Below are 24,788 nucleotides of genomic sequence, written 5' to 3'. Positions count from 1 at the left end.
ATTCAGGCTCTCTTAAGTATTGTGTTTGTGATGATACAAGTAAGATTTGTTCCTTCCCCAAAATGAACCTTCGTCCTTTGATATGAGTATGTTTTTAGTTAAGCTTGAACTGTTAAAATTTATAACAAAGTGGTGGTAGTTAATGCTAGATGGTGGGTAACCCACTCTCACCTGACAAGCCACTGAGCATCCACTTGATTTTCAGCTGCTGAATAGTACAAACATACTTCCGGAATCGTCATTTGGCTTTTATCTTTTAGAATAGATACACTGTCGGCAAATAGTCATGTGTGAGGGATATTTAAGAAGAAAGGATTTGCAGTCATTTCCCAATAACTGTTTTCTCTGCAAACCTACTGATATACACACTCTTGTTCCTGTTAGACACAATTCCTGTTTGCTGTTTATTCCCTTGCTAGTGTGGCCTTATGACAATGAGGACAATGTAATCCTAAGGAGGCTGGCATTCCTTAGACATGGATGGGTTTTGTCCGAGGAAGGAGGTTTTGTTGCCCTTGTGTGTAAGGTGGAGGGAAACTGCCTCCCTCTTACCCTCAGTCTGTTGCCATTCCCAGTAAGGCTGTAAGAACATATTGCCTGTTTGTGCTTTGTTTTCATAGTGTTCCTGTGGTTTCTTTCCCCTTAGAGTGCCATCATCAGCCTTTGAGCCCTTGTAGAAGGTATTCATGATTTTAAGTCCTTCAGCTTTTCCCTACAAGAAGCATCCAACGGGTACTAGGATGACTTTTTTCCTGTTCCGGGAGGACACTACAACTCTTCCTACAGCAGTGTGAGGAATGGAATAATATAGAGAGATCCTAGAACACTTTATTTCTGGTTTCATGGGACATTCAGATGTGCTTTTCTTGCAACCGAGAAGATGAGGACCATTCTGCATTCGAGCTTAGATGTCTGACATATCAGATCTATCCCAGCTCTTAGGAAGAACATGTAAGTGTTGCAGTTTTAGAAGGCAGGAGTCTAGTAGCAACAGATAACTTTCTCTACCCATTACCTACGGAAGTATATCCACAGGTCTGGGAATATACCCATAGGTCCCTTAATACCTTTATCCTTAGTTCAACCGATTGTGTAGCAACCCTAGTTCTTTCGCGAAGGTAGCGGTCGTGATGTAAGTCTAATATAGGAGGTAAGATCGACTGGTCCTTTACCTTTTCCTTCTTCCCCTTCTTTTGGGTGCAGCACTCATTCTGTTATTTGCTCGACGTTGGTAAGACTCATGATCGAGCAACTTTTCTTAAAAAATAAGTTTTGTTTAGGAGCATCTCTGGGAGGAATGGGCAAATGTATACAAACTATTTTCTCATAAATGATCATACATTCAGACAACATATCCTCCACACTTTCGCTCTTATACAGGATTCATCACTTTCGTTCCTATACAAGACTGAAGTGCTTTGATGGTTCCAGAGAAAATAAACCAGCCACTTTGGCTATAAGGACTTTCTTCCTCCTAAGGATAAATCTCCTTTTGAGGAATGAGAGGTTGTGATCATGTAGGAACAAATCACAAATTTTTAAAGTAATTTGTAGTTGTTCCAACTCGGAGACTTACCTCGAACTACTTTCTTAGGAGTACTTGGAATCTCCTCTCATCCGACCAGAGTTTTGTGTAGTTTACCCTACTTCCGTTTTCTGCGAGGACTACCTCAGGCGGAAGGATACGTGCCCTGAGGCTAATCCCGAGTCAGGCCGCGTGCTAGCTTTGGTCTCAACCCTCAGTAAGTTCTCTGGTCGCGTCGTGATATCATCTCGACGCTCTCCTTATCTCAGTGCGACTTTTTGTGTCCCGCGTGTCTCCCACGTGTATCGCTGTGCTCTCCCTTGTGTTCTCGCGGTATCACTTGATAACCTTGTGCCTTCCCTTGTGTTTCCATGTGTGATCCTTATCCTTTTATCCTTTCCATTGCGTTCCTGTGTCTTGCTGTGTTGTGTTAGTGCGTGATGGAGCATCCCCGCTGTTGTCCTGGGCCTAGGGCCGGGAAGTCGTGTGGTGCGTTTTTATCTAAGCCGGAGGTAGATCCGCATTCCCTTTGCTCGTCCTGCAGGGGTAGATTGTGTTCGTTCCCATCGGACACGTTCCCGGAGTGGGTGTCGTGGAATGAGGTGCAGTGGGTACGTTTTGGTACGAAGAAAAAGAAGTCTTCCAAGAGGTCGCCCAGGAAGACTAGCACCTCTTCGCCTTTGACGTCCCCAGGAGGAAAGTCTGATGGGGTTTCCCTTCCATCTTCCCCTACCCAGAGTAGGGGACAAGGTAAGTCCGTTGCAGAGAAGAAACCATCGGTTCTTCCCCAGGAGTCTTGTCTTCGGGATAGTGGGGTTGCTGCTTCTTTACAGGCAAGTGGGGGGCCTGAAGGTGAGGTTGGTGGGGGTCCTCGAGACGATGCCCTTATGCTTGCGGGGGGTCACGTCTCGTCGGATGACCCCATGTGGAGTAAGAATGTCCCTGTTTCTTCGCCTGCTTCATGGCTTATATTTCAGGTACCTCCACAGCTGAAGGTGCCCTAGAGAAGGAAGACTCTTCGTTGGCGGATCCCCTCGCATGGATTCCCCCGAGGACGGCCTGTAGATCCCCGTTGAGGACGGAGGAGGGCCTTGGATCCTGGTTTCAGAATGTCGAGCGGCCACGATCGCCCCCAGCTCTTCTTTCGTCAGTTCCAGATGTGTTTCTGCAACCTTCGACCTCCGGAACACAGCAAGTCGTCAAGCCGCCCACTCTCCATGCCCCTGCCCCGCGGACGTGTTATGAGGATTCGTCGGAATCTTCAGCGGAAAGGTCCTCAGTCTCGTCAGAAGGAGAAGCACAGAGGAGACAACGGCGAAAACGGGATAGATCCAGGAGAAGGCGCTCCCATTCGAGGTCACGTTCCAGGTCGCGGCATGGAAGAAGACGGTCCAGGTCCCCGAGGAGGAAATTCAGGAGGAGCAGATCTCCAAGGGAAAAATGGGTCCTCGTCCCCCGCAGTAAGCTCGCAGACTTCACTTCGATCCCGAGCTCTTCGGGTTGGCTCCCCAGAGATAAGTCGCCAGGAAGGTCCTCCTCCAGCCACAAGCTTGACCCTTGGAGGGACGCGACCTCAAGAACCCCTTCCGACACGCGTAAGACCGCGAAAGCGCCGACTCAATCCGCCCAGCGGAGGGAGTCGCCTTTTCGGACGAGCAGCCTCGTCGAGTCATCGAAGGCAGCTCTGACTCTGGACAAGCAGGGACGGCTTCCTCCGTCGGGCAAGCCCACGGAAGCCGCGCCCTCCATAATGAAGGACAGACAGAGGACGGAAGCGCTCGCCTCCGCGGCAGTGCCCATCCTACGACCACAACTTTGTGCGGAGGCGCCCGTCGGGACAGTGGCTCAACGCCAGAGGGAGGACGCCGACGACGACGCAGAGGCCGCGCCAGCGGAGGACTCGGCCTATAGGAGGGTGATTGGCCTCATAAGGAAGCACCATAGGATAGAGGAACCTGTTCCCTCCGACGAAGATGCTTGGCGTTCTAGCCTCAATAGGCTAATGGAGGCCCCCGTCCAACAAAAACCCTCCCTAGCTCTGCCTGTGGCCAGAGACGTGAGACTTGGTCATACTCACATCAACAAGGTTGTGTCGGGCAATGCAGAAGCCCCCAAATCGCAAAGTACCTCGAAGTTACTCCAGGGACTGAGGTCCCAGAGTAAATTCTATTTGCCGGAAGGACAACGACCAGGAGCCTGTAAGATGGAAGCCTCCCTTGAAGTTTTAGGCCAGGGAGCCCCGGAAGACAGAGCCTCTTCAGCTCCAATCTGTTTCTCCCAGTCAGAGGCGACAATGATGGAGGAGATGGCTAAGGACCTAGTCAACGTCGCCTCCTGGTTAGACTGGTGGGCCTCGACTCTAGTGGGCATCCAGGCCTCCTACGACCTATCAGTTCCAGCTAATCAAGCGCTCCTGAAGGAACTAATTATCTCGGGAGGTAGGGCGTTAAAGTTTTTAACGTTCCAGTCTCTAGCTCAGTCGGCCAACTGGGTACTTAAAAGAAGGGATACGGTATTGAGCAAGTTGTCCAAGCGGATCCCGGACAGGGAGGCGAGGGCCTTGAGGAGCCTGCCCGTGTGGGGTGACGTGCTTTTCCCCCTGAAGGAGGCGGAGGAGATTATGGAGAAGGTTATGAAGAGGAAGGAAGTGAGCGTCCCCAGACCCCAAGCCATGAGGAGGCCCGCTCACAGGAGACCTGCGTCCGATGGCCCCACTACTCCTCGAGCCTCTCCTAGCCAGACAAGGAGACGTTCCTTCTACGTCTTGGTCGCAGCCGTCGCAGCCCCCCCGTAGAGGAGCACCGTTAGCTCCAGCCACTTTTAGAACGTCATACTCCGCCTCCAGGAGAGGGCGTTCAGGTAGGTCCTCCAGAAGAAGATAGGGTGAGAGGCCCCCTACTCCTGCCCAAGCCTCAGGTAGGGGGATGCCTCAGACTTTTTTGGCAAGCATGGAAAGACCACGGAGCGGAACCGTGGACAGTGACGGTGCTGAAGGAGGGGTACAGACTACCGTTCCTGGCAGAACCGCCACCTCTGATTCCGGCCAGACAGGCGGAGTGGTTGGCACCCGAGGATCCTTTGAAGAGGACAGCCTTACAGGAAGAAGTCTCCACGATGTTGGCGAAAGGAGCAATGGAAAGGGTACAGCAACCGGGCCCGGGGTTCTACAGTCGACTCTTTCTGGTGGAGAAAGCGACGGGAGGTTGGAGACCGGTCATAGATCTGTCAGCCCTCAACAAGTTTGTGTGCAAGACCGACTTCAAGATGGACACCCCGAAGTCGGTCCTAGAGTCCTTGAGGGAAGGGGACTTCATGATGTCCATAGACCTCAAGGACGCTTATTTTCAGATCCCAATTCACCCCTCCAGCAGGAAGTATCTTCGGGTGAGATGGGTGCCCAGATCTTGCAGTTCAAGACCCTCTGCTTCGGTCTGTCAACAGCGCCTTAGGTCTTCACGAGGGTCTTTGCGACAGTCTCAGGGTGAGCTCACGAACGGGGTATTCGCCTGATTCGTTACCTGGACGACTGGTTGCTCCTTTCATCCTCAGAGGAAGTTTTGGAGGAACAAGGCGCGGAGCTACTACAGTTCTGCAAAGTTCTGGGCATCACCGTCAACCTGGAGAAGTCCCACCTTTCTCCCTCCACCAGGATGACTTACTTGGGGATGGTTCTGGACTCCTTGCTAGTGAGAGCCTTTCTGTCGGAGGAGAGGTTGAACAACCTAGACCAGGTCCTCCGTTCTTTCTTATCAGGACAACCCAGGAAAGCAAAGGACTGGCAGAGGTTAATAGGTCCCCTACAGTAGTATCATTGGAGAAACTGGTTCCCCAAGGGAGACTCAAACTCAGGGGTATCCAGTGGAACTTGAAGGGACTCTGGAACCAAGTAGACTCCCCCCACAAGGTAGTTCCTGTTCTTCTAGAGACTAAAGAATCCCTGGAGTGGTGGCAAGATCGGACGAACACCCTTCGCAGCCGAGCCCCCCGAGATGCTTCTCTTCACAGACGCCTCCAAGGAAGGATGGGGCGCACACCTTCTCGGGAAGTCAGCAAGGGGCGTTTGGACGGAGGAAGAAAAAGCACAACACATCAACATCCTAGAGATGAGAGCTGTTCGGAAAGCGTGCCTACAGTTCATCGGTCTTCTACGGGGAAACACAGTGGTGTTGATGTGCGACAACGCCACAGTAGTAGCATACATAAAGAAACAGGGAGGACTGAAATCGAAGGAGTTGTGCGATCTCACGTTGGAGATCCTGGATTGGGCCGAGTCAGAACAAATCGTGATCACAGCGAGGATCATTCCAGGAAAAAGAAATGTCCTGGCCGACGGACTCAGCAGGATGGGCCAGGTGGTGGGAACCGAGTGGTCTCTGCACCCAGAAGTAGCCAGGCTCATCATCCAGAAGTGGGGTTCGCCAGTAATGGATCTTTTCGCAACAAGGCTGAATGCACAACTCCCCGTATTCTGTTCTCCTGTCTCAGACCCAAAGGCGACATTGGAGGACGCCTTCCAACACAGGTGGGACAATCTCGACGTATACGCTTTTCCTCCCTTCGCATTGATCAGGCAAGTGCTCAACAGGGTAAGGACAGCTCACAACCTAAGGATGACTTTGGTAGCGCCCTGGTGGCCGGAGAGGGAGTGGTTCGCGGATCTAAAAGAGCTAGTGTGCCTTCCCCCGTGGTCTCTGCCAGACAGCCCCACTTCCAAAGGTTCCACGACAATCCTCGATATCTTCGCCTTCACGCGTGGAGGTTATCGAGCGTCTCCTAAGGAAGGAGGGGTATTCGGCAGGGACAGTGGAAAAAATGTCGCGTTATCTGAGGCGTTCATCGGCAGTGGTCTACCAGGCAAAATGGACCACATTTACGAAATGGTGTTCCTCCAGAAACATCAAGCCACTAAGGGCTTCTATCCCGGACATTGCGGACTTCCTCGTACACCTCAGAGACGTGGTCGGCATGTCAATACCGGCCATCAAGGGAGTCCGTGCAGCCTTAGGCCAAGTTTCCCTCCTGAAGGGCATTGATCTGGGTTCCTCAAGACATCTCTATGCTCATCAGGAGCTTCGAACAAGCATGTCCTCCTCAAGCCTCCAGGGTACCGCAGTGGGACGTGGCAAGAGTTCTGATGTTGAGTGAACCCCCGTTCGAACCCTTGAAGGACATAGTGGACAGGGAGCTCACCCTCAAGACTGTCTTTTTGTTAGCTTTGGCGTCAGCAAAGAGGGTGGGGGAAATCCACGGGTTGTCCTACGAAATCTCACACGCGAAGGGTTGGCGTGAGATCTCCTTCAATTCGTCCCATCGTTTGTGGCTAAGACCCAGAATCCAGCTGTCTGGGATCCCAAGTTCGAGGGCTTCACAATTCCAGCAATTCCTCGGTCAGGTAATCCGGAGGATTTGAAGTTGTGTCCCGTCAGAGCCGTAAGGAAATACCTGGAAAGGACGGCTAGTCTCTGCCCTGGTATCAAGAACCTCTTTGTCTCCACGGGCACAGTGAAAAAGCAAGTCTCAAAGAATACCATCTCCTTTTGGCTAAGACAGGTGATTATCACGGCCTATAGCAGTGCGGGTCTTCCCCTGCTAGGTAACCCCAGGCCCCATGACATTAGGGGTCTAAGTACCTCCCTAGCCTTCGAGAAGAACATGGCAGTGGCTCAGATCCTTAGAGCAGGCACCTGGTCGAACCAGTCTACCTTCACAACTCACTACCTCAAGGAATGTTCGAGGAAGTCTTTAGACGGGTTCTCTATAGGAACAGTCATCTCCACGCTCCAGGCGATTTAATGGTGTAGCCCCAGGTACAATCGTGGGTAGCAAGAGACACAGGTTCGTTTACCTATCCCCCTTGTCCTTCCTTTCCCCTTTTCCTTCCCCCCGGAGATAACTCAGGTAGAGCCTGCACAAGACATCAGTTCACAACATCGTCATCGGACACAGCATCGAGTAATGTTTTAAGGGTGAGTTACTTAGACACTGACATGAGCTCTTTGTGTAGTTTTCCCTACGTTTCGTTTTCCGGCCAACTTTGAACCTAGTCTCCTATCTAGGTCCCTTGCCGTCCTGCTTAGTTGAGTCTAGAGGTCAGGAAGCCACTCCCACCTCCTAAAGTGTAAGTCTCCTGAGAAAGTAGTTCGTGGTAAGTCTCCGTGTTGGAACAAATCACAAATTCTAAGTAATTTGTATTTTTCCTAACATACTTACCGAGAACTACTTTCGTCTAATGGCCCTCCCTTCCTTCCCCGAGTGCCTTACTGACCCTTAGGTAATTAAGCATCCAAGAACTTACTGAGGGTCGAGACCCAAGCTAGCACGCAGCCTGACTCGGGATTAGCCTCAGGGCACGTATCTTTCCGCCTGAGGTAGTCCTCACAGAAAACGGAAGTAGGGTAAACTACGCAAAACTCTGGTCGGATGAGAGGAGATTCCAGGTACTCCTAAGAAAGTAGTTCTCGGTAAGTATGTTAGGAAAAATACAAATTATTTAGAATTTGTGATTTTTCCTTACTATACAAAGCTGAGGCCTTTAAGTTACACTTCCAACCTCAACCACCCTGTATGTCCCAGGTTAGGGTCAAAGTGGCTGCTCTGTGGCCTGTCGGTGGACGGGTCTTATTAGCCACTCGCCGGTAACTACCACCACTTTGTTATAAATTTAACAACCGAGTTCCAGCTTTGCTAAAATCATACTCCTATTAAAGGACTCAGGTTTGTATAGTTAGGAAAAATAAAGATTACTTTAAAAATTTGTGACATTTCTTATAACTATACGAAAAAATGTTTCTAACAATCCCATTACTGTAATAAAATTGTTTTCCTCCAGAACCCCCATGGTTCTGTTGCAGCTATAACAGACTATTCAAAGTGGGATTCAGCCAATAACTGGAGATCTAAGGGACCTTAGACACATACAGTAACATACTTGAGCCCTCCTGACTCGCTTTTTCTTTTAAATTATTTTCTTTTACATATTTTTTGACACATGACTGGTATGTTGGAGAAATTAGTTTTTATTCCTGAAATAGATTTTGTCAGGTTTTTCTTGATAAAATTTAAATGAAAATTTTCATATTGATTCGCTCACTGATTTTCGCAGGTAAATATAGTACATGTTGGGAGTACTGTTAAGAATGCAGCTGATGATAAACTTCTTCAAAGTATGAGACGGTTCGCTGACATTCATGGGCATGGTGCTACAATTGTTCTTATCTCAGGGGACTCTAATTTTGCCACAGAATTGTATGACCTCCGATACAGGTAAGATTAATATTAAGAGAAAATAAAGGCATAGATATAGCTCAGTCAGATGAATTTAGATGTCCCCTTTCGAGAGCTGGACAATGTTTAAGGTATTTTGTCCCACTGGCCTCAGATGTTGTGATTACTTATAATGATTATATCCTAAGTCACATACTGACTGCATCTAATTTTGTGGAATTTCATATAAAGTTTTTATATGTTTTCACAATTGCTAACCTTACACCATAAAGTATGGATATGGTTTTTATCAAGTTTTAATGTTCATTATCTCTGAGCATTCATATTCTAGTTACCAGATGAGAAGTACTGAGTAACATCAAACAATTTTAGGTTTGAAGTTATCGTATTACATATAAAAGTAGCGGTGTTGGTGTATCAGCTGATATTTTGTTGTTTTACTGGTGATTGTTTAGTTGGCACTCCCAGAGATAATTGGATAACCTAGTTTGGTACTGTAAATGATTTCCAAACCACAAGAGTTTAATGTCCTTTTTGGATATAATATAGCATGCTAAGGAGGATGTATTTTTCTCAGATTTGGCTATCCTATTTATTTTAGAGAGCAGTGACCTATGGGCATTGTTCTTGTGATTTTAGGAATGGATTGACTATTTCATAGGTTGGAATGGGCATTAATGGTATTGATTGTATGAGATGTAAAGGATGGCTATTTTTCTCTTTCCTAATCTTAAAACATCTGGCATCTCCACCTGTGATTTCCAAACTTTTAGAATTAAAGGAAATCTTGGGTTTAGCATCACTAGTTCTAGAATATTCTTAAAGTGCCAATGAAATTGTAGGCATGATATTTTTAAAATGGCATCGTGTTACTTCTCTAGCCTTAAAGACCTGCGATGTATTGAGGCTGATAACATTTCTGTTTGCTGTACAGCTTTTATTGTCTGACCTGTAAAGGGGGTAAAAGTTACCTTATTGCTCTTTTCAATCTAGAAATTAACTTTTACCTACTGTAACCTTTTGGAAGTATTTTTCCAGCTCTCCAATTGTTTAGAATTGTTCAAACATCTTCATTTAATATATAAAGGCATCTGCCTAGCTTTAGTCAGTCAACCCATTTGGTTTCATACAGATTCTACTTTGTGATTTTTTTTCAAAGATTTTGATAATAGTTGATGTTGCTTTTGGTACAACAATATTGCTTTAGATTTTTTTTATATTGTATTGTTCAGATAACTCTAATCTTGGATCTATATCTTTTCGAGATAATTTATTTAAATGTTAATTATCTCAATCCAAAAAATAGTGATTAGGATTTACTGCACACCATGGCTGGGAAATATTGTGCTATGGCTTCTTCCATAGGCTTTATTTATTGTCTCGTAGGTGAAGTGTGAGGAACATGTTTTGCTAGTTGTCAATCTTATTATTATTATTATTATTAGCCAAGCTACAACCCTAGTTGGAAAAGCAAGATGCTATAAGCCCAAGGGCTCCAATAGGGAAAAATAGCCCAGTGAGGAAAGGAAATAAGGAATGAATAAATGATGAGAATAAATTAACAATATATCATTCTAAACAGTAACAGCGTCAAAACAGATACTGTATGTCTTATATAAACTATCAACGTCAAAAACAGATCTGTCATATATAAACAATAAAAAGACTCATGTCAGCCTGGTCAACATAAAAACATTTGCTCCAACTTTGAACTTTTGAAGTTCTACTGATTCAACTACCCGATTAGGAAGATCATTCCACAACTTGGTAACAGCTGGAATAAAACTTCTAGAATACTGTGTAGTATTGAGCCTCATGATGGAGAAGGCTTGGCTATTAGAATTAACTGCCTGCCTAGTATTACGAACAGAATAGAATTGTCCAGGGAAATCTGAATGTAAAGGATGGTCAGAGTTATGAAAAATCTTATGCAACATGCATAATGAACTAATTGAACGACGGTGCCAAATATTAATATCTAGATCAGGAATAAGAAATTTAATAGACCGTAAGTTTCTGTCCAACAAATTAAGATGAAAATCAGCAGCTGAACATCAGACAGGAGAACAATACTCAAAACAAGGTAGAATGAAAGAATTAAAACACTTCTTCAGAATAGATTGATCACCGCAAATCTTAAAAGACTTTCTCAATAAGACAATTTTTTGTGCAATTGAAGAAGACACAGACCTAATGTGTTTCTCAAAAGTAAATTATGCTACTGAGATGCCACAAAATTCCTTAAGCTAGTACAAATTTGTTTTTGGAGTAATTGCTTTTGTTGAGTATCAATAACTACTGAGGTGCCACAAAGTTCCTTGAGCTAGTACAAATTTGTTTTTGGCACTATGAAAACTTCCAAGTAGTGTAGGGATTTTCATATCTAAGTTTTATTGTATCTGTAACTACCTTAATCCATTATTCTCCAATTATATAATTTAGTTTTTTAAGGTTTTATGTAGTTTTTTTTATTTTTTCGTATATGTAATATTTTCAAGAGATGTTTTCTTTCATGATTGAAAATTTGATAAACTTTTTACTTGTTCCATATGAAAATTTCAATATTATGAATTGATAATGCTGGTATTTATAACAGTTATGGTAATATTAGTGAAAATAAATTTTGAAATAAAGATTACACTTGTTATGACGTCTCTTCCAGGAAAAATCTCCGTGTAGTGCTGGTTCACAATGCTCACGCTCAGGATTCGTTAAAGCTTTGTGCTCACGAGACTGCATTATTTTCTGAAGTCACACAGGAACTTCCCCAAAGGAGTGCCAAATCTAAGGTGAAGAGATCCATATTATTTCATGAGATTATTTTTACTTCTCAATAGAGCTGTTAGTATTCAGAAAATGATAAACCTTTAAATTTTACTAAAGCAGACACTCCACCTTAAAGGGAGACGATTTTAGAACTAAATATCTGTCAAAACCAGTATACACCTTCCCTCTAAAGGAGAGTCCTTTATCTATGTTCAAGATCTTTAATATGTTGACTTTCTTATTCGTTGTTAGTTGTGCTTCCGACTACATTTTGTTGTATCAAATTTGATTGACATTCAAGTTGTTATTGTGCACTTGTTTGAACTATTTGTATGAATAATTAAACTTATCATTAAAGTTTTGTGTGACTGGAAGTTGTTAGCAAGTGTTTTGTGTGCAAAGGATTAACATGTTTAACAGATGTCACAGGATTCGTTTCTCTCACAAAGTACATGCTTTTGGATTTTCCTTTCTCTTGAAAATGTTGAATTTCTGAGTACTAGTTTTAGTTTTTATTATGGTTTTCAACTGAATTTAGCAAACTATTTGCATTAGAGTATAGGGTTAACACTTTTATGAATGTTTAAATTTAAACATATCACTTGGAAACAGAATCCATCAGAGAAAAATAAATTGAATACAGTATTCTGAAGATATCTTGAATTTGGAGGATAGGCAAGATTGGAAAGGGTTGAGTGATGCAAGATTGGAAAGGGTTATCAAAAAGTTGAGAATGCTTGTTAATCTGATTGTCGATGTAAGAAGGGTGATTATGAAGTTGAAAAACAGAAAGATACCAAGAGATGATGGGACTTACAATGGACATGCTGCAGTATGATAGGGACAATGTTACTGAGTGGCCAAACAATGTTTATAAGCTGTATTTGGATGAGGGAAAGTTTTAATGTTGGAGGTGAGAGGAATGGTTCATTTGTTGTATACAGTAAAGGTAAAGTGAAAAATGGAACTGTAAAAATTAAATGGATATGGTGTTATTTAGTAAAATATTGCAGGGGATGTCTATGGTATGATTTTGATTGAGAATGATTTTAGACAAATAAGATGGTGTGTTTATCAAGAGTTTTTTTTAGTAAAACAGTCGTTTACAAAATTGGAGTGTAAAGGGGAAAAGTTGTATATGGCATATATGGAACTAAAAAATTTAATAGAATTAATATAGACATTGTGGAGGAAGACAATATATATTCCTACATAAGTAGTTTATAGACTGGTTAGAAGCTTTTTTTCATAGCTAGTTTTTTTTTCAGACAAAAGGTGTTAGGCAGTGGTCTGTTTTCATATACGCAGGCCTGTCTATTACCTTCTATGCTTTGTTTTGAATGGGAACCAAATTTCGTCAATTAAGTTTCATAGATACTACCCTCTTAGGGCACTGCAATACTAAGTGTCCTCTTTTCAGCTCCTTTATGTAGAATAAGTCTCTGATTCCTGATTAGTAATATGGAGGATTTTACGTAATGACTAGAAGTCTCATCCATCACTAACCATGAAAATAAGTAGATAAACTGTATAGTCATCTATGACTCTATAACCTTTGATGTTGTGATTCAATTAATCAATCATCAAAAAACATTTTGTTTTCTTGGTTTACACAAGTATTCAGCTTTTAGTTTGCCAACTTATGATTTGACGTGTTGACTGGAGCAAACCAAGTAAATAGGGGCTTATATTCGCGTACGTAATACAATTATATCATAAATTTTAGAATGCATAATTTTTCTTAATAATTAGTACTTACACTTGCAACAAGTGTCAGCTGCAAATTTATTATCCATAGACAGTTATGAGTGTTGCATACCAGTAGTCATTCAATGGCGCTATCTAAGAAACTGAAGTTATTGACAAAAATAGTTCACAATGTTTTTTGGAATAAGTAAAATATTTGATATGCCCTTCCTGCCCCATCTAATATCTTTTTCTCCTTCTATTACCCTAGCCAACTAATCTACGAAGAAGTATAATAGTGTATAACCTACCAGAAACTGTGGAAGATACTGCCGTTCGTCGACGACTAAGCATGTTGTCAGCAAATTGTGGTGGTAAGGTTGGGCGTGTTAGGAATGATCGTGCTATTATAACCTTCCAGACACCCGAGTTAGCATCCCGGTAAGTTTTTGTCAAGATTTTTTCTCTTTTCTCTCTTTTATATATATATATATATATATATATATATATATATATATATATATATATATATATATATATATATATATATATATATATGTATATATATATATATATATATATATATATATATATATATATATATATATATATATATATATATATATATGTATATAATGAAAGTGATGGAGAGACAGAAATTGAATGTGTTTGAGATGAAGTGTCTAAGGAGTATGGCTGGTGTATCTCGAGTAGATAGGGTTAGGAACGAAGTGGTGAGGGTGAGAACGGGTGTGAGAAATGAGTTAGCAGCTAGAGTGGATATGAATGTGTTGAGGTGGTTTGGCCATGTTGAGAGAATGGAAAATGGCTGTCTGCTAAAGAAGGTGATGAATGCAAGAGTTGATGGGAGAAGTACAAGAGGAAGGCCAAGGTTTGGGTGGATGGATGGAGTGAAGAAAGCTCTGGGTGATAGGAGGATAGATGTGAGCGAGGCAAGAGAGCGTGCTAGAAATAGGAATGAATGGCGAGCGATTGTGACGCAGTTCCGGTAGGCCCTGCTGCTGCCTCCGATGCCTTAGATGACCGCGGAGGTAGCAGCAGTAGGGGATTCAGCATTATGAAGCTTCATCTGTGTTGGATAATATGGGAGGGTGGGCTGTAACACCCTAGCAGTACCAGCTGAACTCGGTTGAGTCCCTTGTTAGGCTGGGAGGAACGTAGAGAGTAGAGGTCCCCTTTTTGTTTTTGTTTCTTTGTTGATGTCGGCTACCCCCCAAAATTGGGGGAAGTGCCTTGGTATATGTATGTATATATATATATATATATATATATATATATATATATATATATATATATATATATATATATATATATATACATATATACATACATACATATACCAAGGCACTTCCCCCAATTTTGGGGGGTAGCAGACATCAACAAAAGAAACAAAAACAAAAAGGGGACCTCTACTCTCTACGTTCTTCCCAGTCTAACAAGCGACACAACCAAGTTCAGGTGGTACTGCTAGGGTGCCACAGCCCACCCTCACACATTATCCACCATAGATGAAGCTTCATAATGCTGAATCCCCTACTGCTGCTACCTCCGCGGTCATCTAAGGCATCGGAGACAGCAGCAGGGCCTACCGGAACTGCGTCACAATCGCTCGCCATTCATTCCTATTTCTAGCACGCTCTCTTGCCTCTCTCACATCTATCCTCCTATCACCCAGAGCTTCCTTCACTCCACCCATCCACCCAAACCTTGGCCTTCCTCTTGTACTTCTCCCATCAACTCTTGCATTCATCACCTTCTTTAGCAGACAGCCATTTTCCATTCTCTCAACATGGCCAAACCACCTCAACACATTCATATCCACTCTAGCTGCTAACTCATTTCTTACACCCGTTCTCCCTCTCACCACTTCGTTCCTAACCCTATCTACTCGAGATGCACCAGCCATACTCCTTAGACACTTCATCTCAAACACATTCAATTTCTGTCTCTCCATCACTTTCATTCCCCACAACTCCGATCCATACATCACAGTTAGTACAATCACTTTCTCATATAGAACTCTCTTTACATTCATGCCCAACCCTCTATTTTTTACTACTCCCTTAACTGCCCCCAACACTTTGCAACCTTCATTCACTCTCTGACGTACATCTGCTTCCACTCCACCATTTGCTGCAACAACAGACCCCAAGTACTTAAACTGATCCACCTCCTCAAGTAACTCTCCATTCAACCTTGCACCACCTTCCCTTCTCGTACATCTCATAACCTTACTCTTACCCACATTAACTCTCAACTTCCTTCTCTCACACTCTTCCAAATTCTGTCACTAATCGGCCAAGCTTCTCTTCTGTGTCTGCAACCAGTACAGTATCATCCGCAAACAATAACTGATTTACCTCCCATTTATGGTCATTCTCGTCTACCAGTTTTAATCCTCGTCCAAGCACTCGAGCATTCATCTCTCTCACCACTCCATCAACATACAAGTTAAACAACCACGGTGACATCACACATCCCTGTCTCAGCCCCACTCTCACCGGAAACCAATCACTCACTTCATTTCCTATCCTAACACATGCTTTACTACCTTTGTAGAAACTTTTCACTGCTTGCAACAACCTTCCACCAACTCCATATAACCTCATCACATTCCACATTGCTTCCCTATCAACTCTATCATACGCTTTCTCCAGATCCATAAACGCAACATACACCACCTTACCTTTTGCTAAATATTTCTCGCATATCTGCCTAACTGTAAATATCTGATTCATATATATACAAATACTTCAAATGGAATCTTATTAATGTATGGACAGTTAAACCTCGCAGTAATAGACTAATAGGGGCCAAGGGGTGTCTGGTACTGCCAATAATCTGTTTATCAGCAAAAAGTTTCCTGAAGCATAAAATCAAGCAAAATTATACCAAATTCTATAGGCTATAGTCCTACCATCTATACCAAACATGTAAGTAACATTGAAACGAGCAGCTAAGATTTATGCAGTTTTGTTTTTCACCTTAGAATGACATAATTAGGGAATGTAGATTAAATAAAACTCACGAAAGCAAAGTAGTATAATTAAGGAATGTAAAATGAAATTCACAAAAACAAAGATTACTGTACTTCAGGCATGGGCCATATTATCCATATCAAAACAAACTGAAGACAGCACCAGAAAACATTAGCAAGAAATGTGGGAACTGTTGCTACTACTGCCCTACATTTAAGTCAAAGAAAATTGTAAAATAATGTATACAGGACTACTGTACTTTATTTGTAAGTAAATAAGTTAATAGATATGAATATTTTATACTAATGTACCCGAGTCGTCAATAATGAATTCTGAATGTGTAGATAGATATACTGTACATTACATATGCACAGATTCAACCCTTCCCACCCCTTCCCCTTTTTCTAATTACAATTGCTGGTTCAGCAATTTGTGGGAGAGTGTTCTTTCCAAGTGTACCTCTCAGGGTACCCCCTCAATATAGTAGGACTACTTCCTCTCCCTCCTGAGTGTGACAGGAAAGAAATATATATTTATATATGCTGTATAGCCAGACGCTTACTCTATTATATAGGGGAGATAGCCATGCATAAAACAACCTTTAGACTAGACACTGTAGAAAATGAACTGCTAACGTACTACCTTAATGTCAACTGCATTGCCTATATGCTGTTGACTAGCACACTAAGTAACCCATCGTACTACCTAATATTGTTTTTACTTGGTTTCTATCACAATATAAGTATTGTGTTAAGAAGAATTAACACATTTCAGTAAGAATACAGTACATGTACACAAGTGTACTACGTACATGGTAAGACTACGGTACACATAACATTAGTCATTGCCACACTTATACGTACATGATTGTAATACGTACAGTAAAGACAAAACACTGTCTTGCCTATCTTACAGCACTCGTTGATACTGTAGTGTTTATTACTTTAATATGTGTACAGTACTATTACTACACACTATAGCATAATTAGCTAATGTAACACTCGTAAGTGATCATTGTTTTTGCCAGATTGACTAACAGCATTCGAACTCATCGTACGTGTAGCCTATACTGTATGTACTTTTACATCTCCCTTTGCTCTGATACCTGATTAACCTTTCCAGTCCTAAACAACTTGTCTTTAATCTTCTGATTATTAAATAAGACCAGACTTAATGGCAGTAATGAAGGGGATAAAGTTGCAGCCGTACAGTAAAAGTTTGTAGTTACTTTGAATATCATTTGTTTAAAGTGACAAAAAAAAATTAAGAAATTTCAAATATAAACATTTTATTACCAACAATTAAAAAGAAGAGTATTTTAACAAGTAAGAGCTGATATATGTAAAGATTATTCGATCAATTTGTTACAGTATTACAATAGTACGTAGAGTAAAAAGTATTGACTTAAAATGACTGACTTTGTAAATATCTTGAGTTATGAAATCTTATCTAATAACAATTTATTCTTTTGTACTGGATAAAATAATTTCAAATATAAAATTTTTAATTATTTCCTATTTTTGGAATATAATAAATTAAGTAGAAAGTATACTGTAAATCCTCTCTCTTGTTTCTTTTCTCTTTATGAATTCTACATGAATCTGAATTCCTCTACAAGGGAAAGGGGTAAAAGCATAATTTACAGTGATAGATTTTTCTAGCTTGACTAACTGATCAGAAATTTATGTGAAAACCGTAGTGTTCTGAAAGAATAAGCAAAAGATTGTGTAATACAGAAGTAGTTTGATTATGGTATATAGACAAGGCTACAATTTTGTTTATGTAAAGAAATTAAAACATGAGGTAAAAGCCCTTCAGTTGAGTGGGTGGTTTGAAAGAGTATCTTAAATTTGTTGTGATGAATTTGAATAACTTTTGTCTGAAGATTCCTTTAAAATTGAAAGACAGTGAGGTTACCTTTTAGACATGTATACCGTATTCATAATGGGCAAAAGTCCTTATCGGTTGTGAAAGGGTGTGTTTTAATCTTTAACCCTTTTACCCCCAAAGGACGTACTGGTACGTTTCACAAAAGCCATCCCTTTACCCTTATGGACGTACCGGTACGTCCTTGCAAAAAAATGCTATAAATTTTTTTTTTTCTTCATATTTTTGATAATTTTTTTTGAGAAAATTCAGGCATTTTCCAAGAGAATGAGACCAACCTGACCTCTCTATGACAAAAATTAAGGCTGTTAGAGCAATTTAAAAAAAAAATATACTGCAAAATGTGCTGGGAAAAAAATAACCCCCTGGGGGTTAAGGGTTGGAAATTTCCAAATAGCCTGGGGGTAAAAGGGTTAAAGTCTTCCAGTAATTTTTGGAATTTTAAAAATGGTCTCGAATTTAAACTGATATACAGTACTGTATTTGAAACTTAAGGGCCACTCAAGCAAGGTTAAAAAATATCTATAGAAACGCAATTTTCTCATTTTGGAAATTAAACCGTTCTAAACATTGTAGGACGTAAAGCAGAAGAAGCCCAATCCAACTGATTTTGAATGATTCTAACCAGTTACTGTACAAATCAAGATCTAAATTTGTGAGTCATGTTCTAATCTTGAGTATAATGGGGGAAATCTCCCATCACTTTATGAAATACTTATGCTAACAGAAGGTAAATAGACGCCTTCTTACTTTACTTCCCTTGTCAACTCGTGTCATCAATTTTTATGTAATGAAAACTCCGTAAAATAATTAAAGACAGTACAGATTGTTCCGATGAAAAAATGGGGCAAAATAATTTGAGATGCTAAGATATAATTCCTGAAAGCGGCACATCAGTAAATGTACGGCTCATTGATTCATCATTGTCATATTGTGAACCTATGTACAGTATGTGTAATTTATACTTGCAAACAAAATTTGTTATAATTACTGCAACTTCAAATACTTTTTAAAAATTTTAATTAATAATATTTTAATGCAGAAATTTTCTTAGATATATTTTCTATAGATTCATTAAGTACTGTATTGTATTTGTTAATAAGGAATTGATATTCTAACTAAATACAGTACAAATGTATTGAATCACTATCTTGTTCCAGAATTTAATGGTGATTTGGTCACAGTTTTGGGGAGTAAATTGGTTTTTGCCAAGGTAGTTAAGCAGACAAACTATATAAGAATTTACCTATAGGCTAATTTGGCTATAGTAATTAAAAGCTGCTAAAATGCTGAGAAAAGATGGCCTAACAATTGATTTAATAATAGATGGAGATTTCATAGTAGTAAAACTGGTTGAACTTTATACAAAATGTCTGCAAGAATGCACTATACCTACAGCTTGGAAAAACTTTATCATTATACTAATTCACAAGAAGGGAGACACTAAAGACCTGCAAAATTACGGCCATATAAGTTTACTCTGTAATATATGAAATATTTACAAAGATCATATTAGACCGAATAGAAAAACAGCTAAACTTTAATCAACTAAGAGAGCAGGCAGGTTTTAGAAGTGGGTATTCCACAACATATATCCATGTAATTAACCAGCTAATTGAAATATCAATGACAAACCACTATGTGTGGTATTTATAGATTATGAGAAAGCTTCTGATTCTGTCAAAACTTCAGCAGTAATGAAAGCCCTTCAATGACAAGGAATAGATGAATCTTATGGTAGAACACTTGAAAACATCTATACAGCAAGTGCAGCAATCCTAAAACTAAATAAAGATAGTGAGAAAATTCTTATATATATATATATATATATATATATATATATATATATATATATATATATATATATATATATATGTATATATATATATATATATATATATATATATATATATATATATATATATATATATATATAGTTATACATACATACATATACCAAGGCACTTCCCCCAATTTTGGGGGGTAGCCGACATCAACAAATGAAACAAAAACAAAAAAGGGGACCTCTACTCTCTACGTTCTTCCCAGCCTAGTTATAGATATACTGTATATATATATATATATATATAATATATATATATATATATATATATATATATATATATATATATATATATATATATATATATATATATATATATATATATATATATACAGGGTATATATATATATATATATATATATATATATATATATATATATATATATATATATATATATATATATATATATTATATACAGTGGAACCTCTACATACGTCCTAACATACGAATTTTCCAACATACGAAGTAAACAATACGCGTACGCGTGGAATTTTCTCGAAAGCGTTAACCGTGGTTAAGTGTTGACGCCGCTAGACGGCAGCACATCGGAGGGACGCCAATCGAACGTCACCTTGATCAGTCCTCTCATCTCGTGCGCATCGTGTGGTTGTTCTCTATTCGCTCAGATATTAACAGTGTTTTTTATCTTCCTTTTTCACGTGTTGTTTTCTGTGTTTCGTAATCATACATACATACATATACCAAAGGCACTTCCCCCAATTTTGGGGGGTAGACGACAACAACAAGAAACAAAACAAAAAAGGGGACCTCTACTCTCTACGTTCCTCCAGCCTAACCAGGAACTCAGCCGAGTTCAGCTGGTACTGCTAGGGTGCCACAGCCCAACCTCCCACATTTCCACCACAGATGAAGCTTCATAATGCTGAATCCCCTACTGCTGCTACCTCCGCGGTCATCTAAGGCACCGGAGGAAGCAGCAGGGCCTACCAGAACTGCGTCACAATCGCTCGCCATTCATTCCTATTTCTAGCACACTCTCTTGCCTCTCTCACATCTATCCTCCTATCACCCAGAGCTTTCTTCACACCATCCATCCACCCAAACCTTGGCCTTCCTCTTGTACTTCTCCCATCAACTCTTGCATTCATCACCTTCTTTAGCAGACAGCCATTTTCCATTCTCTCAACATGGCCAAACCACCTCAACACATTCATATCCACTCTAGCCGCTAACTCATTTCTAACACCCGTTCTCACCCTCACCACTTCGTTCCTAACCCTATCTACTCGAGATACACCAGCCATACTCCTCAGACACTTCATCTCAAACACATTCAATTTCTGTCTCTCCATCACTTTCATTCCCCACAACTCCGATCCATACATCACAGTTGGTACAATCACTTTCTCATATAGAACTCTCTTTACATTCATGCCCAACCCTCTATTTTTTACTACTCCCTTAACTGCCCCCAACACTTTGCAACCTTCATTCACTCTCTGACGTACATCTGCTTCCACTCCACCATTTGCTGCAACAACAGACCCCAAGTACTTAAACTGATCCACCTCCGCAAGTAACTCTCCATTCAACATGACATTCAACCTTGCACCACCTTCCCTTCTCGTACATCTCATAACCTTACTCTTACCCACATTAACTCTCAACTTCCTTCTCTCACACACCCTTCCAAATTCTGTCACTAGTCGGTCAAGCTTCTCTTCTGTGTCTGCTACCAGTACAGTATCATCCGCAAACAACAACTGATTTACCTCCCATTCATGATCATTCTCGTCTACCAGTTTTAATCCTCGTCCAAGCACTTGAGCATTCACCTCTCTCACCACTCCATCAACATACAAGTTAAACAACCACGGCGACATCACACATCCCTGTCTCAGCCCCACTCTCACCGGAAACCAATCGCTCACTTCATTTCCTATTCTAACACATGCTTTACTACCTTTGTAGAAACTTTTCACTGCTTGCAACAACCTTCCACCAACTCCATATAACCTCATCACATTCCACATTGCTTCCCTATCAACTCTATCATATGCTTTCTCCAGATCCATAAACGCAGCATACACCTTACCTTTTGCTAAATATTTCTCGCATATCTGCCTAACTGTAAAAATCTGATTCATACAACCCCTACCTCTTCTAAAACCACCCTGTACTTCCAAGATTGCATTCTCTGTTTTATCCTTAATCCTATTAATCAGTACTCTACCATACACTTTTCCAACTACACTCAACAAACTAATACCTCTTGAATTACAACACTCATGCACATCTCCCTTACCCTTATATAGTGGTACAATACATGCACAGACCCAATCTACTGGTACCATTGACAACACAAAACACACATTAAACAATCTAACCAACCATTCAAGTACAGTCACACCCCCTTCCTTCAACATCTCAGCTTTCACACCATCCATACCAGATGCTTTTCCTACTCTCGTTTCATCTAGTGCTCTCCTCACTTCCTCTATTGTAATCTCTCTCTCATTCTCATCTCCCATCACTGGCACCTCAACACCTGGAACAGCAATTATATCTGCCTCCCTATCATCCTCAACATTCAGCAAACTTTCAAAATATTCCGCCCACCTTTTCCTTGCCTCCTCTCCTTTTAACAACCTTCCATTTCCATCTTTCACTGTCTCTTCAATTCTTGCGCCGGCCTTCCTTACTCTCTTCACTTCTTTCCAAAACTTCTTCTTATTCTCTTCATATGACTGACCCAGTCCCTGACCCCACCTCAGGTCAGCTGCCCTCTTTGCCTCACGTACCTTGCGCTTTACTTCCACCTTTTGCTCTCTATATTTTTCATACTTCTCTATACTATTACTCTGCAGCCATTCTTCAAAAGCCCTCTTTTTCTCTTCCACTTTTACCTTCACTCCTTCATTCCACCATTCACTGCCCTTTCTCATGCTGCCTCCAACAACCTTCTTGCCACATACATCACTTGCAATCCCAACAAAATTTTCTTTTGCTAACTTCCACTCCTCCTCTAAATTACCAGTTTCTCTTACTCTCACCTCGTCATATGCCATTTTCAACCTTTCCTGATATTTACTTTTTACCCCCGGTTTTATTAGCTCTTCAACCCTCACTAGCTCCCTTTTACATCCACCTACTCTATTCCCCCACTCTTTTGCTACAACTAATTTTCCTTCCACCAAAAAATGATCAGACATGCCGTTAGCCATACCCCTAAACATGGGTCCTACCCTTGAAGAGATGGAACGCCTTTTGTTAATATGGATCAAGGACAAGGAGATTGTTGGCGATACGATCACTGAAACGATCATTTGTGAGAAGGCCAGCGCTATCTACAGTGACTTGAAGGCGGCGGGCACAGGGGGTGACCGGGGGGGGAGAGTTCAGCCGATCCTACGACGGAGGAATTCAAGGCGTCTCGAGGTTGGTTCGAGAAATTTAGGAAACGGACCGGGATTCATTCAGTTGTTCGGCATGGAGAAGCTTCGAGTTCGGACACCAAGGCTGCTAAAGACTTTGTTAAAAAGTTCAAAAGCATCGTGGCGGAGGAAGGCTACGTAGAGCAGCAGGTGTTCAACTGTGATGAAACCGGTCTGTTTTGGAAAAAGATGCCTAGTTGAGCATACATTACCCCCGAAGAGAAGAAAATGCCTGGACATAAGCCAATGAAGGATCGGTTGACTCTTGCGCTTTGTGCCAATGCCAGCGGGGACTGCAAAATTAAGCATTTATTAGTTTACCATCCCGAAAACCCTAGGGCATTTAAAGCACATAGAATTAGTAAAGACCTGCTACATGTTCTATGGCGTTCTAATTCTAAGGCTTGGGTTACTAGGCATATCTTTGTGGAATGGGTAAACATAGTTTTTGGCCCTGCTGTCAAGAAGTATCTTCAGTAGAGGAATTTGCCTTTGAAGTTCTTGCTTTGTTTGGACAATGCACCCGCTCACCCCCCCCCCCCCCCCCCCCCCCCCCCCCCCGGACTCGAAGATGATATCATCGACGAATGCAAATTCATCAGTGTTGTATCTTCCACCGAATACCACCCCTATCCTCCAGCCCATGGACCAGCAAGTCATCTCTAATTTTAAGAAGCTGTACACCAAGCACTTATTTAAGCAGTGCTTTAATGTCATGCAAAGCACCAACTTAACTTTGCGTGAATTTTGGAGGAGCCACTTTAATATCATGCACTGCTTAAAGATCATAGATCAGGCTTGGGAGGGAGTAACTCGTCGGACCCTGAATTCAGCTTGGAAGAAGCTTAGGCCTGATGCTGTTGCTCCCAGAGATTTTGAAGGTTTTGGCCCCGAGAATGAACCTGTGGTTGCCGCCGAGGAAGACGTCAAAGAGATTGTATCCCTTGGCAAGTCCATGGGTCTGGAGGTGGATGAAGATGACATCACCGAACTCGTCAATGAGCATCATGAAGAGCTCACCACCGAGGAACTCAAGGAGCTGCAAGCCATGCAGCATGATGAGTTCCAAGTGCAGTTGAATGAGTCGGAGGAGTCCGAGGAGGTAGGCCAAATCTTAGGTACAGCGGAAATAAGACAGATGTTGGCATATCATCAACACGTGGTTGACTTCATCGACAAGCATCACCCACAGAAACTTCAGGTTTGCCGTGTAGTTGCGCAGTTCGATGATGTTTGTTTAACTCATTTTAGAAAAATCCTCAAAAGCCGTACTAAGCCACTTTCACTCGATAGTTTCTTTAAAAAATCTCTACTAAAACGATCTAGTGATCATGATGAAAAGAAAGTAAGTGGAGCAAAGAAAAGAAAGACCGAATCGAGTGAAAGTGATGAAAATTGAAAATAAGAAAAGAAAAAAAAATGTAAAAAAAAATATAAAATTATAAAAAAGAAAAAAAAATAA

The 24,788-nt window shown here is 41.3% G+C and overlaps 1 protein-coding gene across 5 annotated transcripts in view; it reads left to right on the top strand.

The window, feature by feature from the left end:
* Marf1 (meiosis regulator and mRNA stability factor 1-like protein) overlaps positions 1-24,788 on the top strand; it is a 123,199-nt gene that overhangs the window by 40,730 nt on the left and 57,681 nt on the right. For all 5 annotated transcript variants that reach the window (XM_068349835.1, XM_068349837.1, XM_068349836.1 and 2 more), the window contains exons 5-7: positions 8,628-8,788; positions 11,412-11,538; positions 13,473-13,642. In XM_068349835.1, coding sequence (XP_068205936.1) covers positions 8,628-8,788; positions 11,412-11,538; positions 13,473-13,642 — 458 coding nt within the window. The remainder of the gene's footprint in view (positions 1-8,627; positions 8,789-11,411; positions 11,539-13,472; positions 13,643-24,788) is intronic.

This window comes from Palaemon carinicauda, chromosome 26, assembly GCF_036898095.1.
Source record: "Palaemon carinicauda isolate YSFRI2023 chromosome 26, ASM3689809v2, whole genome shotgun sequence".
Taxonomy (NCBI): Eukaryota; Metazoa; Arthropoda; class Malacostraca; order Decapoda; family Palaemonidae; genus Palaemon; species Palaemon carinicauda.
This window is presented reverse-complemented; position numbering and strand designations above follow the sequence as displayed.